Here is an 18,372-nt window from a genome sequence, read left to right as displayed (position 1 = left end):
AATAGCAAAACAATCACTCATACCACGACATCAAGAACAAATTAATAACAGTTCGAACAGAAACTACCTAATACATTGAAAACATAATACTTGAATTTCTCGAGAACAGACTTACTAGAATTACTGGATGCACTGCTAAAACAGTACAGAACATACCGGTCTCCTAAAGAGACACGTCATACCGTATCCACCTAGGTGAACACGTCGGACCGGATCTGTGTACCCAAACCCGTCGGACCGGGCACAAATTAATGAACACCCGTCTAGATACCCCCAGCAACGGTACTCACCGGGAAGCAAAACTTGAAGGCCTCGGACTGGACTGCTACGACGCACTACGCATACGCTTCGGGCTTCGGTTACAGGTGGGCCTCCGGATACCTCGGACCTTGCTCTCTCGGCTTGGGCTCTGGTCGGAACGACCCGCCTTCCTCACCGCCTCGTCTGGATGCCGGACCGCAGTCTCCGTCTCCTCCGTGGGCCTGAGGGAGACTTGAAGCAGAAATATCTGCACGTGCACGTAGGGTTCCGTCACGGCTGTAGAAGGGTCAGGGGGCCTGCGTTACATCGCCGGCGCGTGGGGAAGGGGCTCGTTCCTGTTCGGGCGCCATTATGTGGTAAATAAATAATTAAATACCGGTACTATTTTTCTATGCATTAACTGAAAAGGATAGCTCAATAAATAAGAGGCAGGATCCGTGATATCTGAGTCAGAATGGGCTTTAATCAGATGGCTCGAGCCAAAAGACCATGGAATGGCATGCAATGGAATGGAATGGCAGCTGCAACGTCTCATTAACATCATACAGTATATATATAGTAAAACAGTACAATTGCATTGCATACAGTAGGCGTAACAAGTGATAAACGAAAGATAAGAACATATGGGCGTGAAAAGAAGGCGTGCACAGGGCGTGCACGGAGACATGTGATGTAAACGTCACAGAAGTGTCATGAATGGGTGGATACATGGAGGGGGCTACCTGGGCAGCTGGAACCTTTAATCTACTGGTGCGCGCAAACGGGCTATGACGTGTAACTGGGGAGAGCTGGGGGCTCTGACTTCTGGCACTAGAAGAGGAGACTAAAGTCTGGGATGTCAGGACGACATGTACCTATAGCATATCTGATATCTTGTGTTTGGAGTACATGTTGCTTGAATCTAAAAGTCATCAGGGCAAAGGCTACTTGTCACTAAGGCTGGTGCATGCATATATTTCTTAGTGTATTGCGTGTGCTATGAATCTTCTATCGATATTAATTCAGTAATTCTCTTGCATGGAGACAGAAAGACTAGACTATAGCCGAAGATGTTTATGCGGTTCGTTAGCTTAGGAATGTGAAGCCGGGGAGCTGAACTGATAACTAGAGGCATAACATATTCTTGGCAGACAGGCAGGCAGGCCAGGCCGGGCACCGCGCTGCTTGGCAGAAAGTAAGTGAAGGGTCAGGGATGCGGGAGGGGCTGCATCGCTCCTCGGAGTGGTTTCAGGAGACTTGAGCTCGAATCTGGTGTCCGGGCCCCGTGAGGCCTAGAAACGGGGACAACTCGATGAATTAACGTGCACAATGTAAAGACGTTGGCAACATAGGCCTAATACTCGTTGCTTTCACGAGGACTGGATAACTGGCATACTGACGTTGGACACAACTATAATTGCGTCTTTATTCGGTCAAGGGGGGAACATATGCATATTTAATCGTGCACATATAACATACGATGGGGAATACGTAGGGACACATGACAGGGCAAAATTCAATTTTCCTCACTGTCTTGACAGCCTGGTCTGATGGGAAGGACATTTCGGCTGCTCGGTACTGAAAGGCATTTTGGTCCGAACCCACTCCACAGACCCTCTAGGGTTTTTTTTCGTTCGTGCAAAATGGATGAAGAATTAGTTGATAGTATTGGTTCTACAATAAACTTTTACATAAAGGACTCGCTTTCCAATTTTTGTTTCTCCCTAAATAAGTGGTTCCCAAACTGTGGGTCAGATCAACTCGTGGGTTGCGAGCCAATTTTTGGTGCTCCACCAAAGTCCAAGCAACAAAGAAAAGTGCCTCTAAATTCTGTATTGATCTTGTCACATCTGCTGTGCTTGGAAGGCTTGCTGCTGGTTTCTCAACATGGGGATTAGTGTTTACAAACTCCTCTCACTTTGCAATCAGAGAAATAAAAGTAAAGTGAATTACGTGACAATATGCCACACAATTCACTTTAATTGTGTGAAAGGAAAAGCTGTAGGATGCCAGTTTTTTTAAACACACTACAAAATGTAAATGCCTGTAAATGAGCTGTAAAGATTCAGCAGTTAGGAAAGCATTAATGAAGCACTTTTTTTGTAATTCTGAAGTGTGATGGAAAAAGATTTTAATATGATCAAAACAAATGGTGATTCACAAATGATAAATATTTACTGAAACATGATTTCTAGATGTTATCATTTGTATGCAATATAGATTTAACAGTAAAACGGTATGCCTGTTCAAATGGAAAATGTATTGTCTGCGAACGACCGTGTACTTCCACGATGCTGTAGGTAAAATAAAAAATGTGCCCGCCTCATGTCCATTAAAGCTAGGTAGGTCGCAAAAGTTTGTCGTTCTAAAAAGTGGGTTGTGCTTGTAAAAGGTTTGGGAAGCACTGCTCTAAAAGATGAGTATGTTACTTGCTGGATCATTGTGTCTTTTCTTATCAAGCCTTCAATTGCAAGTGGATCATGGATTGGTGTACAAATCACATTCCTATTTGTAGTAGTTATACCTCTAAATGCTACCTACACCTTATTATACCAGTCATGAGAGATTTTTTTTGTTTATGATTTACTTTAGGTTCTTGATACAGCGTGTCCATACCCTGATCACATGGTGGCAGACAACTTGAAAGTATGGTAAAGAATATTAGTAAGCAAAAAGCAAGTCATAAGGCAGGAACTAAAGAAAGCGCAAAAACAAGTCAAAAGACTGGAGGTTAAGGTCACCGGGGAGCTGGTGGTAACTTTGAATGATAGTTCCAGGGGCACCAGGTACATTAAGTAGGTGCAGAATTTGAAATGTCTTTTGGAAAGTGCTGTTTGAGGGCCCGTGTGAAGTTTGAGATTGTCACAGTTTGTTAGATGTATGCTACTTGAGCATTCAAAGTATGTTGGTGCATTGCCAGTGTATGATTGTGGCATGGAAGACTTTCTACACGAGGGAGTATTCAGCCTAAGCATATCGAGCTTTACTCATTAATGTTCTGTTTCTCACAGAAGCTTATGAAATAAGTATTAAACATTGTTCAAGTGATTCAGCTTTTTAGGGATACATGCTGACTTACTTATATTCTGAACAAAAAAACATTGGGATTCCAACCTATTGATGAAAGGACTGCTGTGATGGTCTGAGATATTTTTGTATTTGAGACTACATGGGCTGCTTAGTGGAGAACTGCTTTGAGTGGGGCTGGGTGAGAATTGGTCACACCAGTGAGAACATTCCAGAAGTTTAGACTTAGAATGACTAGAACTTGGATAGCCAGTTAATGGCCTTGTTTTGGGTGGAAAGGCATGAAGCTGCTGCAACATTTTAGTAGTTGTTATCTGGCATTCTTGGTCATCTCTTTGATGCTGAGCTCAAGGCAAAATACCTTATCTCGTAGAAAGCCTAAAGGTTATGTTCAGACTGGAAGTTCTGGTGTGAGGCCCAGGTCCTTGAGTTGGTTTGACCACTCAGATGGAAGTTTTTTTCCTTTGTATGGGAATCCAAGGGGCAGTTATGCTCCTTTACTTAAGGTTGACACCTGTGATACTTTAGTACCTAGGGAATCAGGGTTTTAGACCTGTGGTAACTTTAACCCCCACTTGGAAGAAACAAGGGAGGAACACCATTCAAAATGTAATCCTTGAATGCGACAAATTTGGGGTAGATTGGAAATACTGTATGATAATACAGCAGATTGTAAGGTTTCCTTCATCCTAAAAACTGACTGAATGCTGCCCTACTTCCTGTTTACAATAGTGCACTGGATGCAGGCCTTGTCTCAGCTACCCTGGTTTGCCTTTGCTGGCACCTTTTGGTGTAAAAAAAATGGACTTGTATAGGTGACAGTCTGTTCAAATTTGTAGATTAGACTGTAGGCCAGTTGGCACACATCTGCTTCACTCTTAAAGAATGAAGGTTGAAAAGACTTTGGACAGCTGAATGCTGGCCTGTCACTTCTTTGCAATAGCCACAATTATGCGGATGAAAGACGCACAGAACATGTGACAGATGCACCCAATGCATTGTTGTGTGACCCGGCAGCCTTAGGGCGATCTTCCCCCAACTTTATGGCTGCCTTCCTCCATTTTTCTGTACATGTTTTTGAAAAGGCTTTAGGACTCTGCACACTTTACCACTGCTAACCAGTGCTAAGGTCCTTATGCCCTCTTCCCTAAAACATGATAACATTGGTTCATGCCCAATTGGCATATTTAATTTACTTAGAAGTCCCTAGTAAAGTGCACAACATTTCCCTAGGGCCTGTACATTAAATGCTGCTAGTGGGCCTGCAGCACTGATTGTGCCACTCACATAAGTAGCTCCATAACCATGTATAAGGCCTGCCATTGTAAGGCCTGTGTGTGCAGTTTTTTGCCATTTTGACTTGGCATGTAAACTACTTGCCAAGCCTTAAACTCCCTTTTTATTACACCTAAGTCATCATAGGGTACTGTGTAAACAAAAGGTAGGACATGTACTTTTGTTTCACATGTTTTAGTATTGACAAACAGCTACATTAGTTTTTCGCTGCTGGGAGGCCTACTCCTCTAATAGGCTAATATTGTGAATTCCTTGAAATATCTTAAAGTTGTAATTCCTTATCAGAAAGGAGTAGCTTTTTCATGTTTTATATCTTTGGAATGGTAATGATAAATCCTCTGTACTGGTAAGGTCGGATTTAACATTACTATTTTACAAATTACACTTTTAGAAAGTGGACCTTTCTCTGCCCCTATAGCTCTGTGTGCCTTGCAGCCTGTCTCCCATACATGTCTGAGCTGGGTGAACGTTCCCCCTTATGAATTCCTTCCAGACAGCCATAAACACAGGAACGCTAAGTGCGAATGAGTATCCCTCTACATACATCTGCATTCTGATGGCCCTTCCTGGGCAGAAGGGAGGAAGGGGCTCACACTTCCACTTCTCGAAGGGAAGTGGCCTGATCCCACACAAAGGACTAATTAATCCCCACAGATTGGCTGACAGGCAGGACTGGGTTGAAAGAGATAATGGTGCACTTCAAACCACTCTGAAGGTATCCTCACTTTAAAGGCACATTTGGGTATGAGCACTGGGTCTCTGACCCAGACACTTCTGGATCTTGAACTGAATCTCTGTCAGAAGAACTGCTGTGCTGCTCAAAGGACTCAACTGGTCTGCTTTTCCTAAAGGAAGCTTTTCTGCTTGTTGTCCTGCTGCCTCCTGCTCTCTTACTCTTCTGAAGAACTCTGCCTTCACTCTAAGTGATCTCCAATGACTTGTTGGCTTGCCTCCTGTTTTCTGAAGTCTCAGGGACACAAAAGACTTCTTGCAATTTGGCTGGTGCTGCTGGGCTCTGCCATCTCTGAGTCCTACACTTGCCTGAGGTGCCCTCTCCAGTTCTGGACCTCAGGAGTGGTTTTTGCAGTTGTTTTGCTACAAAATCAAGCACTGTGTCGATCAGAACCGACGCAGTGTACTTCGACGCTGATGCAGTACCTATCTGGAGACATCCTTGTGCGGTTCGCCGGCGATGCAGGACCCAACTGCGAGGTTAGATTTCAACGCATCGATCCTGTGAATTGGAACCGATGCGTTGTCAATGTGTGGAGAAGATTGATGCATCTCTTTGCTTGCGACCAGGAAAGTTACTTTGTTCACCTGGGTTTGCTCGGCTCCTATATTTGCTCCCATAATACATGTGGGCATGGTCATTTCAGCAGGCACACATCACCCTTAGGAACACTACTTGTACATGGCTTTAACAGTTCAGACATATTGAGGACACTTCAGTACCTATCCCCGGTCCCTACAACAAAATAGTGCAGGTCACACAGGACCGGGGCAGCTGAGAGTTGCTAAACTTGCACCATTTTGACATTGTGGACAAGCTGCAAGTGTAGCTCTCAGCCATCCCAGGTCTCCATCAACTTGCATCTCCATCACAGTAGGCCCAAACTTTGGCTTTGCCCTGGTCCAGCGCGACCTAAAGTAACCTTTGTAGTTCTAGTTCCTTTAAATGCACTTTATTGCATTTATTTCTTCAAACTTCTATCCATTGGATTTTTATTGTTTTGGTCTTCTTTTGTTTAGACTATAATAATCTATTTTTGTAACCTGGTGTGGAGGGTTATTTGGGGTGTATTTACTGTGTTGTTGTACGAGTTATTGCACAAATACTTTACATATTGCCTTCTAAGTTAAGCCTGCCTGCTCTGAGCCAAGCTACCAGAGGGTGAGCACAAGATAATCTAGGATTGTTTTGTGACTTATCCTTACAAGGATTATTGTCCCTGCTTGGACAAGATGCATACCTCTGCCAGACCCAGTTTCTAACAATTGTAAACAAGACTTTGGTACTAGTCACTGGTCCAATTCTGCTTCACCCGAAAAAATATGCAAGTTGATGGAGACCTGGGATGGCTGAGAGCTACACTTGAATCTTGTCCACAATGTCAAAATGGTGCCAGTTTAGCAACTCTCAGCTGCCCCAGTCCTGTGTGACCTGCACTATTTTGTTGTAGGGACCGGGGATAGGTACTGAAGTGTCCTCAATATGTCTGGACTGTTTAAGCCATGTACAAGTAGTGTTCCTAAGGGTGATGTGTGCCTGCTGAAATGACCATGCCCACATGTATTATGGGAGCAAATATATAACAGCAGCAGGTGGGTGTGCCGGTTGCTTAGTTATTTATGGAAGACTGGGCTTAAAATGTGAGGGCAGCATCCATGCTTACTGTCCAACTCTCTTACTGTTCCTAGGTCCCAACCATGAATTGAGATCTCGATTCTGAATTGAAAATGCCTTGATTCATTTTTGAGACTAATAGAGGGCCATGTAGTTTTTTTCTGCACCTTAGTCTCTGCATACTTAATATGCAGGTTTTTCAAATGTAGGCATTTTTAAGAAAGTAATTGCATTTGAAAAGGATGATTACATATTTTGTATTTCTCACTTCAAAAGGAAATGCTAATAGATTTTTATTTTTTAGGGATTTCTCTGTTTACCATATATGGCACTGCAACAGCATCACCTATTGTCTGATGTGAGCATTCGAGGATTTGTTGCTGGTGCCACCAACATCCTGTTTCGACAGCAAAAGCACTTAAGTGATGCCCTCATAGAAGTAAGTATTTTTCCGCTTATTGCTTTGAATTCAGTCTGAAAGTTATGAATCTTTCTTTGCAGTGTCCTTTACTTACTGTATGATCAATAGCTACATGTGAAAACTTAAAAACCAGACTTAATCTGAAAACAGATAAGAAATAATAACATTTAATTGTTTCTAATTAAGTTTCAAATATCCATATAATACTATAAAACTATCACAGAACAATAATGTCATAACTGTAAATGTGCTGAACACTAAAATCATTTTCCCCTTTGCTTAGAATGAACAGTAGCCATTTATAAACCAAAGCCAATAAAAAAGACAGCTTTTCTAGAGTACCGCTAGGGGTAACATGGACAGAGGTATTCTTTTAGGTTTCGCCTACACAGTGCTTGCGGTGTGCTTTTGAAATCTATTGTATTTAATATAAATCTTAAAAGGGGTTTACATCCTGCCCCCTTGCTTTTCATTGTTTCCTGTGCTTGTCACTTTTCCTCCGCTTCTATTGGCTTTAGCATAATATTTCCTGTTGTTCCTCCATGTGCTTCTCTTATCAGTTTCCCGTCGCCAAAGTACTGTTTCCATGTGCTTTTCTGGAACGATTTTGAAAGGTTTTTACCAGCAAAGTGCTTGCGCTGTGCTTGTTATTATTTTTAAAGTGATGACATTTAAGTTCAGAGGCTTAATTAGTTTGTCAACATTTTTCACCATCAAATCTGATTCATCTGCTTTGTTTCTATTGCGCTGTAGATTTTATTTTTTACACAAGGTTTGAAACGCATCGTTCTCCATGCCTCGCTTTCAGCCCTGAACTCCACCCCTGGGTCAAACATAACGTATTGCAGCCTGTTAAAATTCTGTTGGTGCAGTAGTCCTTTGTCCGTTCCTATGGTATAAGCTGCAGGGGATGTGAAGCGGGAAAGGCTGGTGACTGCACTGATTACTGTTATGTTGTCATGGATGATGCCCACGCACCTAGCATGATAACCTGGATCAGTGTGAGACCCTCTGGAGAGCCTCAGCAGCAGCCCAGGCAGGCGCGTCAAGACGAGCAGAGGCAGTAGGGCCCGCCTTCAGGGTTGGATTGGGATTGAAAATCGACCCGGGCACGCAAAAAAAAAAAATCGGCCCACATTTGCATAATCACTCCTCAAAATCACTGCGTTGGTGTAATCTTATAAAAAAAACTTTAGGAAGGGGGTTAAAAAAAATGCACACGTTAGTTTACAGTGGTGAAACAAGTTAGGCCACTTCTACTCAGGCCCCCTGCCCCCACTCAGTATGTGCACACAATAATGGGCCTGCCCGCGAGACAAAGGGAGTGACACCTCTTGATAAACGGAGGTAATGAGCGCCCATCCGCCTCTAGAAAGGCCACTCAGACATCTACTGGGCCGCTGGCTGTATTCGAACAATAGAGACAGCGCCCAAATGGCCCCCCAGACTGCTAAAAAAAGAGGCCCACAGCAGCACTCGGACACCGGCCCCTCGGGCATTGCCCGAATGCCCGTGTTACCAATCCGACGCTGCCCGCCTTGCACTACAAGCAGCAGCAGATGACCTCCAGGATCACTGGCACGCTCGTTACCCACAACAATGGCACCTACATCGTGCCTGCGCTCATGGCCAGGTAAGCGAGGGGCCTGTACTTATAGTCCCCCCATAGACTACCCAGGGACGGTTAGCTCTCCTAAGGATTGGACAGTGCCTTGCAGAAATGTAAACACATGCCTCCCCATGATGCTATTGGGCTATTATTATTGTAGTGACTACAGCTCTGCTCATCTTCATGCTGTCTCTCGTCTTTCGAGTGACCATATTCCCATAAGGCTGCTTAACAGGCTGAAGTACTTCGGTACAGATGGAGCTCTGAGAGCTGGATGACCGAATGATCACGTACTGACCTGCTGGGCCAAGCTGCAGCTGATGGTACTAAGCTTGAAAACTTCACTACGGCATCCGAGTGCATTTATCTCCGTGAACGGAGCAAAGGCACTTTTGGGCCGGTACTACCATGTCAGGCGTCACATTGATTTGTGTCTCGAAACTCGGGCCCAGGGCCAATCTTCCATATTGTTCAAGTCTGACATTTCCTACCACCAATCTCGCTAACCACTGTTGGCACTGCATTTTCGTGCGATCAGGTCACTTAATGGCTTCCCTTATGCCATTGCATGTTTGAAATGCTGTATCTCGGGGCTATAAGCGGGATGAAAACACTGGGGGGGAGGGTGGGGGGTGTCTCTCATAGGGGCGTGGCCGATGTAATTAAGGGCGTGGCCTAAAACACTTAAGCTGCAAATCTGTATTTAGCATAATGTGCTGCCCCACTGGTATTTTGCTGTTTCTGTCCATTGTCCAGGTATTTAACACAACAAGTAACATTACACCTCCAAGTCAGGACTGTTGGCTTTGTCAATGGTTATTAGTTGCATAAGATAAATAAGCAATAATTATTACTTCGTTGTACATAATATTGAAAATGCTTTCGTTCTTGTGGTGAGGTTATGGCCTAAGACTAGAGCTGCCGACTTTAGAGCTGAGATAACAGGTTCGAGCCTCTCGTCGGCTCCACATCCTGTGATTAAAGACATGAATATGTGCTTGTTTAACGTGACTGGTGCACATATTTTCTTCACGTTTGCGCTATATAACACAGAAAAATTAGCCTCTTTGAAGTAACAACAAAATCAGGTACGGATGGTACTGGGGGACGCCGACGTCACGACAGGAAGTGACGTCACGAAAGGTGGCTTGCACCATCAGACTCATTGCCTCCCCTTGCTCACCCCTTAGATGAGATTGCATCAGAGAAGCCAGCGCGTGAGCAGCATTCTGAATGAGCTCCGATCTCGCCCCAAAGAGGCCAAAGAGTGAATGTGTAGCTCCATTTGCTACAGTTATCGAGCTCCCGGTAAAATAAGTGGGGGGATGCTGTCCACCCGCGTGGTTTTCTTTTTTTGTTGCCGGACTGCACGCGAGAAGCGTGGTTTGTTACTTTATTTTGTTGACTTTCTCCAAAGACTGCATGTTCCATCCGACATGCTTTTGCTAATTAGGTGTGTTTCAGAGTTAAATTGTCAAGGAAGGAACGCAAACATAATTTCTTTCATTGGGTTGTCAAAGGCATGGAACTGGTTTTACGTTTTATTTCCTGGTACAATAGCTTCCTCTTGTGGCCAAAGCCAGTGCTTACATACAAGAGAAAGCGATGTTAAACAAGTTCCTTGTATCGTCATGCGATTGAAACGCCAAGGCATCTTTAGGCTCCAGGTAATGGTGTACTCCCCTAATTATTCTAATTAATCTGAAGAGGCTGCACGGCTGCTTACCCACAGCTGCCTCTGGACTGTGGGATTGCAGTTTCAAAGATTTGAGCCTTATGCCGTCAGGGCCTGCCCTACTGAGCAGCTTTTTCTAGTATGATAAATTGCTAGTTAGTCTAGGCTCTAGGGAGACCGAACACAGACATTTGGTTGACCTGTTCGGGCAGAATACCTTAGTTGAGGTATCTTGGGGACCTTCCATGCAGATACTGTCTTCTATACACTGTAGGACTGATTATCAAAACCCTTTGCACTCCTACCTTTCACATAGGCATATACAGACTAATTTGCAAATGTGAGCGACAGATCCCTAATTTTATATTACGGATATATGGACATTGGCATCCTCAAACGAATCCGTAATTTGGGCAGGATTTTTGCACCATCATTTTAGGTTTGGAACGTCAGGACGATGGCCTTTGGGAAACGGATGAAATCCCACAGTCATAACGTTGTGGATATAAAACATTCGTTCTGTATTTCATGCCCAATTCAAGAAACTTATCTTGGAGACAGAAAATACTCCAGTTAGTGTAAACATAGGTTGTGGAAACTCCCCTTACACTTCCATATGTCTAGGGGTTGTTGGGTTAGATATTTAATCTTGTGGGGAAATAATTTCAATATGAAGAAAAAAAAAGTTAAAGTATCTTAACCCTTACCAAACACAAGTGGATTTTACATCAGCAGAAAATATTTATTTTAATTCATGAGTTGGTGTACACAGAGAAATCTACAGTGGTCATGAAGTGTGGCACGTTGGCACGTAGACTAAGCCTACAGCTTTATTTTTGTGAATCCAGACCAGTATTTTAATATGACATTTTTCTTCAGTCAGTTACCAGTTCAAGGATATCAGGCTGCTGTGACATGGGCAGAATGATGCAATCCAGTGGTGGCATAGGTAGTATAGTTCTGGGTCCAAAGAGCCTTGAAGATGGCCTAGGTCAGCATCCTTATTTAGATGGCATTTTAGGAGTCTGTGCTTGATTTTGTGACTATCAGAACCAACATTTTCCGGTAGACAATTGAAGTTACTTCTGGAGGCTGCGCTGAGTTTTATAATTATGGTCAGGTTAGGATAAACCTCCGAGGCTGGCCTTCCAGTAGATCCATTGCCTTTAGCCAAGTGACCATATTGCATTCTGTAAAGTATTCCAGTACAATAAGACTCAGGGTTATATAGGTAACCAAGGTACGGCGCTTAAGAGACTCAGAGAAAACCTTGGTCACTGCTGGTCTAAGTAGCAAATCAGTCCTGCCTTCGTGGTTCTGGAGTGTGGGAAGCTCTCCTTCTCTGTCTAGTTAATTCAGCAGTTAGTTATGACGTGGGAAACCAAAAACCTCATCCATTCCCTTCTAGGCTTGATTCTAAATAGTGACAGAGACAATTTCCTTAGGAAACCCAATAAAACCTGTCCTGTAGCCAGGTTCCAAGCACAACCATAATTCATTTCTGCTGAAGACTGTTAAAAAGAAACTTTTAGGTTAGCAAAGGCATTTTGATTTTACTAAAATTATATGTAGAATGTACTTGGTTTGTAGGGGCTTTCATCCAGCCCTCTTCTTCCATTGGTATGTTGTCATTCACCTTTTCTTTGCTACCACTTTATCATGACTACTTTCAATGGGTGCTTTTTGAGACCAAAAAGATATCTTTGCTTTTAGCCTATGATTTTCTGTTTTTTAGATTGATGAGCATCTAGCTGGTTCCTCAACAGTAACGTTTTTTTTAAAAACATGACAAAGCAAGCATTGATAAAGCCAATAGGCTGGCGGCCAGTGCACAACCTTTTTGTTTTGCAAATGCTTGTTAGTTTTTGTGACTGAGAATTATGCTGTTTTAACTTATTCAACTGAGTAATGCTGGTGAGTTAGCCCCTAAACTTTAACATGCCGAGACAAGCTTTTTTATTTTTGTAAACAGATTTTATTGATTATTTCCGCTGCAACAGCTTAATACATAACCATAAGCCAATTTGTTTCACTTGACATTAGTTTTCCCATATTCTTTTCACTTGCTACGAAAGTGATCGATCGGAATGCCCAAGCGACAATAATTTGATAACATTAATTAAACCCCTCCCCTGAATCATCCTGTTAGTAGAAATCTCGTAAAGTGCTGGGTTATGTGTATCATCAGTTTTCTAGTTGTGTGTGCAGGGTAGGGTGATGCCAGTTTAATGTAAATGCCGAGACAAGCTTTAATACTGTGTATGCTCGAAGTGATGGTAAAGGGTTATGCACCTGGCTGTTGCCAGAGATATGACTAGCTGTTTCAGGGTATAGAGCTGAAGGTCAAATAAAAAAAATCCTCTTATTAAGGAAACCAAATTCATAGGTTTGTGAGCAAGCATGCTCTTATAGGCCTTGTTACACACCCAATTGACATGTTGTTGCCACAGTCCCTTGACGGGAACAAATACATGGAGCGGTGTGCAAGAATAGCCGATATGTTTGGAAATTCCCGCTCTAGTACATTTATTCAAACCGTTGAAAGTTTGTCCACCTATAAGGCTTGTCTGGTTGTACTTTCCCTGACTAACCGAATCCTTTTAAACAGGTTGAAGAAGCGCGTGTCCTAATCCATGACCCGGAACTGAAGAAGATTCTGAACCCCACGACTGCAGACCTCCGGTTCACAGACTACCTGGTGAAGCACGTCGCAGAAAACCGCGACGACGTGTTTCTGGACGGCACCGGCTGGGAGGGCGGGGACGAGTGGATCCGTGCCCAGTTCGCTCTTTACCTCCATTCACTGCTGGCGGCCACTTTACAAACAGGTGACTTTCCACTTTTAGTGCAGTGTTTTATTGTTTGGTTGCCTAAAATCGTTATAAAAAGTTGTCAGACACAGAATAAGTGATATAATCTGATGCGCAATATCATTTTGATAAGGTTTGGAATTGGTTAGATTAGTTGCTGGTAACCTTCGTCACTCTTGATTCTTTCTTCCTCGCTCCTATTCTTACATCACGAGAAGGGTTCACCCCTCCAGCTAGGGATCCTGAGTAAGACTTTTTATGTGAATAGCTCATTCCACAGTAAGCTCCCTCAACTTCAAAGTTGCCATAAGTGAGGAGGAGTTTTTCTCTGGAGTCTAGAATAAATTAACCCCATAGCTGCCAAGGTGTCAGAATGCTATGTGTGACAGTTCCATAATTTCAGAGTAATTATGAGTGACATTTCAACGACTATGAGTGACACTTTCTCGGGAGCAAAATCAGGCAATGAAGACGAGGCAAAACATATAAATATCAGTCATGACACCCATTTGAGCAACGGGAAACTCAAGGAAGATCTTAAAAGTACTGCGAAGCACAAGAAACAGAAGGAAGGGAGACAGACTGCATGACTGTAGTTCTTAGTAACAGAGGCGGGCAGGCACTTCTGCTCAGAAGATGATCTCATTCATCTGATCATTCATGACCTGTGTGCTAGCCTAAAAAGCAAATTGTATAGCATAGCAAGTGCAACTTGGAGATTATACCATCACGCAATGACAGGCGTAATTGATTGCTAATGCAATAAGGTGAAAAAGAATGTTGAGAAGCACGAGCGCAAAACCTGTTGGTGTTTCGCTCTAAACACGTGGCAGTGCAAAGAAATACAAATTGCACAGCCAGTCTTTTCTTAGTTTTATAGACAAGCTTCAGCAGACATGTTATTTTATCGGATAACTAATGAAGAAACCACGCCACAAACAATAGTATTTATTATACATGGTCAATGATGCAGAAACATTACGACACTTTGAATCAGAAACTCTAGGTATTTGTAGCTCTGTGGGACACATTCATAGCACCAACATTGCGGCCTCGTGCCCCTTCGTTGATTCCATGTGTAAAATACACTCCCATTGAAAAACGGCCCTGTACCACTGTGCATATTGTCGGCCCAAAAAATGCGGAGCGATATGATTTTCAGCAGTTCATAATCAGACAGATGAGGTGGGGATGGTCCATTGTATTATTGTTTCTTGGTTTAACTGTCTACTCCGACTGTGCACATAGCGTACATCTTTAATTACACATGAAGCTGATATTGACATTTAGCACTCTGAAAACACAGGGCCGATACGTGGTGCAACACTTAGCACAAATGAAAGACTAAATGCTAAAATTGATTTATCACTCACGTTTCCTAAAGGAGCTGTGAGTCGTCCGGGATGTCCTGTGACTCCCGAGCGGGATGGTCCAGTCAGTTACTGTCTTGACGGCTGCTGTATCGCAGGTGAGTGACTCCTTCTCTCAGCTACGGCCGGCAAGACTTGAATTTGGCAGGGTGCCAGCAGATGAGAGCACAGTGCGGCCCAGCTCGGGACCGTGCGAACTGCAGCAGGAAGCTGCTAGAGCCATGAATGGTTTGAGAATGCGGGCGGCGCGGCAAATTCAGCATTGCCACCAGCCGTCTCCCTCCCTCAACAAACTGAACTCGCCCGCTCTGAAAGCAGGATGTGATGGCAGTCCCCCCCTCTCGGCGCCGGCACATACTAGCACACAACCTGAAGGGCCCTGTGACGTCAGGCTGACAGCCAGAGCGCACCAGGGGAAATCGCAATTATAAAATATTAGAGCAGGGAGTGTGAGCCTGTCTGCTGCCTTAGATCACTGCGAACAGAGCCCCAAGCCTGGGAGAGCTGCGTGGGTGCTTTCCGCGCTGATTCCTGCCCCACTTAAAAGTTTGCAGTAACATCTTGAGATGCTATGCATATGCGTGACAAAGCATTTCAATGCGGTAATGCGGATTACCACATTGAAATGCGTTAGTATCACGCCAGATGCGTGATACTTGGCAGGACTGTAACCCCAGAGTACACAAGACAGGGGTATTCTGGAAGGGATGGACAGAGGGAGGCTTGTGTAGTCTGGGACAAGAAGCGGGATATCAAAGTAATGCACATGACCAGAAATAATCCAAGCATCACCTCCTCAATGCCAAACATCTATTTTGCTAACAGTTTATACTTGCAGTATCGAGGGGATTCAGTCCCTCTTTCACCCTCCTTGAGAAAGAAAGACTGATGGACCAGTGTAGTAGTGATGCCATTGTTATGTATTGCTGGGCATGCGGTAGCCTCATTTGCCCTCATAACCTATTTGTTTTTACGTACGAAGGGTCCTCGCGGTGATAGAGCGCGCGAGGCCACCCGACCAATAGTTTTCGCCGTTTCCGGCTTCAGGGCCCATATACTTTTCAAATCACCATATACATCGATCAGGTGACTTCACGAGCTCTACCAAGTTGTGTGTGTGTGTTCCCTGCTAACAATTTTCAGTGCACCCGACTTACCATCCACCGATGCGGGTACCTAATGACCACAATGAATCAGGGAGCTAGCTGTAAAGGAAAGGCAGCAAAATACAAATCCAACCAATAGCATTCAAATACTGTTTAAATGACCACGGACAACTGGAAGTTTTTAAATGTTTATCTAAAGTTCATTATTTTCTTGCATGAGGTACAATAAAACAAGGCAATCAATAACCAAGATAACGTAAATCATATAGGCATAAAGAAATAATGACAGAGTAATCATCAAAGTACTAATAAAATGTAACGAGAAAAGATACTATGCAAGTCAGTATTATCTAAACAGGGATAGCCTAAGTGTGGGTGACTATAGGAGAGTTTATAATGAATAACACGCTTCACTTAAGGTGAATGGGCCTTTGAACAATCTAGGCAATGAAGTTCTAGACCATATCAGGAAATGACACACTGCTATGCAAAATATAATTTCTAACCAGTGAGAAGACATAAGAACAAAAACCTCACGGAAAAATATGTATTTAGCTTTCAATGGTTGCGGAAAGGCATGGAAAATATAACATATGCAATGATGAACTTTATTAAAGCAAAAGTCAGAAATTTAGAAGGTGCAAGATTTAAAGAGTTTTCAGAGCAATATTTACCTAGAAAGGTGTGGAAACCAAACCCTGGCCACGGGTCAGTTAAGGACAGGAAACCCTCAAGGAAGGATATCCCTCAAAGGACGGCAGGTGCAGAATGGACACCCAGGACAGGACAGGATACCCTCGGAATAGAAATCAGGACAGGACCCTCAGGACAGGACAGCAAACCCTCAGGACAGGACCCTCTTCAGGACAGGACCGGAACCCACAGTTCGGAAGCAACGCCTGCGCTCCACCCGCTCTGCAGCTATCGATCAAGACCCCGATTGGGTCAGCGAACTCCCAGCTAAGTGCTTTGCCAGCACTTTAAGGTTCAGTAGAACCTTAGTCTATAGTCAAATTCGGACAGAGTGCTCCGCAGCGCTCTGTATCTTCAGTCACCTATTGAGTGCGTTGGGTCAGTGACAGGTCAGCTAAACCAGACAAGTCGGACGGTTCACTAGGTGAACCCAGGGTAGATATACAGTTTGGGGACAGTGTACCACCCCCCAAATGTTGCAAAGTGTCAGAATCCCTCAATTTCGATTGGTCCTAAGGTAGGATTTGGGTAACACACCAATCACAATACAAGACTTGAAGCCTTCATTAACATATTTGGGTACCGCCTAGCAGGTTTGGGGTTCTCATGAGAACTGTGCAGAAATATTAACATTGTAACACATGAGGAGCAACATTCGCCGTTCTCGTAGCGCAGAGGTGGCTTTCCCAGGCGCATCTTGACTGTGGCTGCCAGCTGGCTGAGTTCCACTGTCCAAAGTGGCCACCTTTCAATGCTCCCTGGTCATGCGCAGAAGAGACCGTCAATATGGCTCCCAATCAGTTTGGACCCCCATTCCCCGCGGTACATGAAAAGTAAGCGAAAACAAGTTAATACATAATAATGTCATTATGAAAATACATCATAGGGTTTGTACTTTTAACTCATCATCAAGAAATAAAATTATTGCATTAAATGTTAGCTACATTGACACAATCACAAGAGCAGTGGCACGAGCAGTACCACACGATAAGCACAGCTATGAATTACGCATGCGCATAACTTTCCCTCCACTTCTGCAGACGCGTCAGGACACGTGAGTGTGGCTGACGCATGCGCAGTAACTAAAATACAAGCGGCGGCCATATTAGAGGACACGGATTAAATTCATTAGAAATACACATAGGCAAGCTTCGGGAACTTTGCCTAAACAAAATAAATGTTAGTAAAACATACGTTTTGTTACCTTATTACACATAAACGAGGTTCTTGACTTCGGCAAGCCGCAAAATATGCGAAGCTTTGCTTCATCAATCCCCTCTTTGATGATATTTACTATCATCACAAATTATAATGGAACCAGATGCCAACTTTCTTTCATACCTTATAAAGTTCTATTTCTTCCAGCAACCGTTCTAACTTTTCTCTCTCAGTTTTAGCAGGGTGAGAAGTCTTCACCTTTTTGTATATCTGATCATTCACTTCCTCTAATTCAATCTCATCCACGCTTCGTTTCACTCCTCTTGCATTTACCTCGTGCTTTTTGGTGCGCTTGCGGCATTTACAGCATAAGAAAATGGAAAGTATAATAAGACCTATAATACCAATTGGCATCAGAATTTTAAATAATAAGCTTTTACCTATGCTAGCAAGCCAATGACCTACATTTGAGAGACCATCTACCAGTCTCTTCCAGGCACTATCAACCTCGAGTGGTTTGAGTTCCTTTGCCAAATTAGTAATGTTTTTCACATATCTTTTGATCTGTACACTTTTATCCGGAATATAAGTGCAACAATGTTGCGCCTTCAACATCCGGC

General features: G+C 43.5%; 1 protein-coding gene across 1 annotated transcript in view; it reads left to right on the top strand.

The window, feature by feature from the left end:
* AVL9 (AVL9 cell migration associated) overlaps positions 1-18,372 on the top strand; it is a 397,244-nt gene that overhangs the window by 305,461 nt on the left and 73,411 nt on the right. The window contains exons 11-12 of the mRNA XM_078688247.1: positions 7,215-7,349; positions 13,224-13,443. Coding sequence (XP_078544373.1) covers positions 7,215-7,349; positions 13,224-13,443 — 355 coding nt within the window. The remainder of the gene's footprint in view (positions 1-7,214; positions 7,350-13,223; positions 13,444-18,372) is intronic.

Source organism: Lissotriton helveticus, chromosome 4_1 (assembly GCF_964261635.1).
Source record: "Lissotriton helveticus chromosome 4_1, aLisHel1.1, whole genome shotgun sequence".
Taxonomy (NCBI): domain Eukaryota; kingdom Metazoa; phylum Chordata; class Amphibia; order Caudata; family Salamandridae; genus Lissotriton; species Lissotriton helveticus.
The sequence above is the reverse complement of the archived record's forward strand: the minus strand, read 5'-3'. Positions and strand labels throughout refer to the sequence as shown.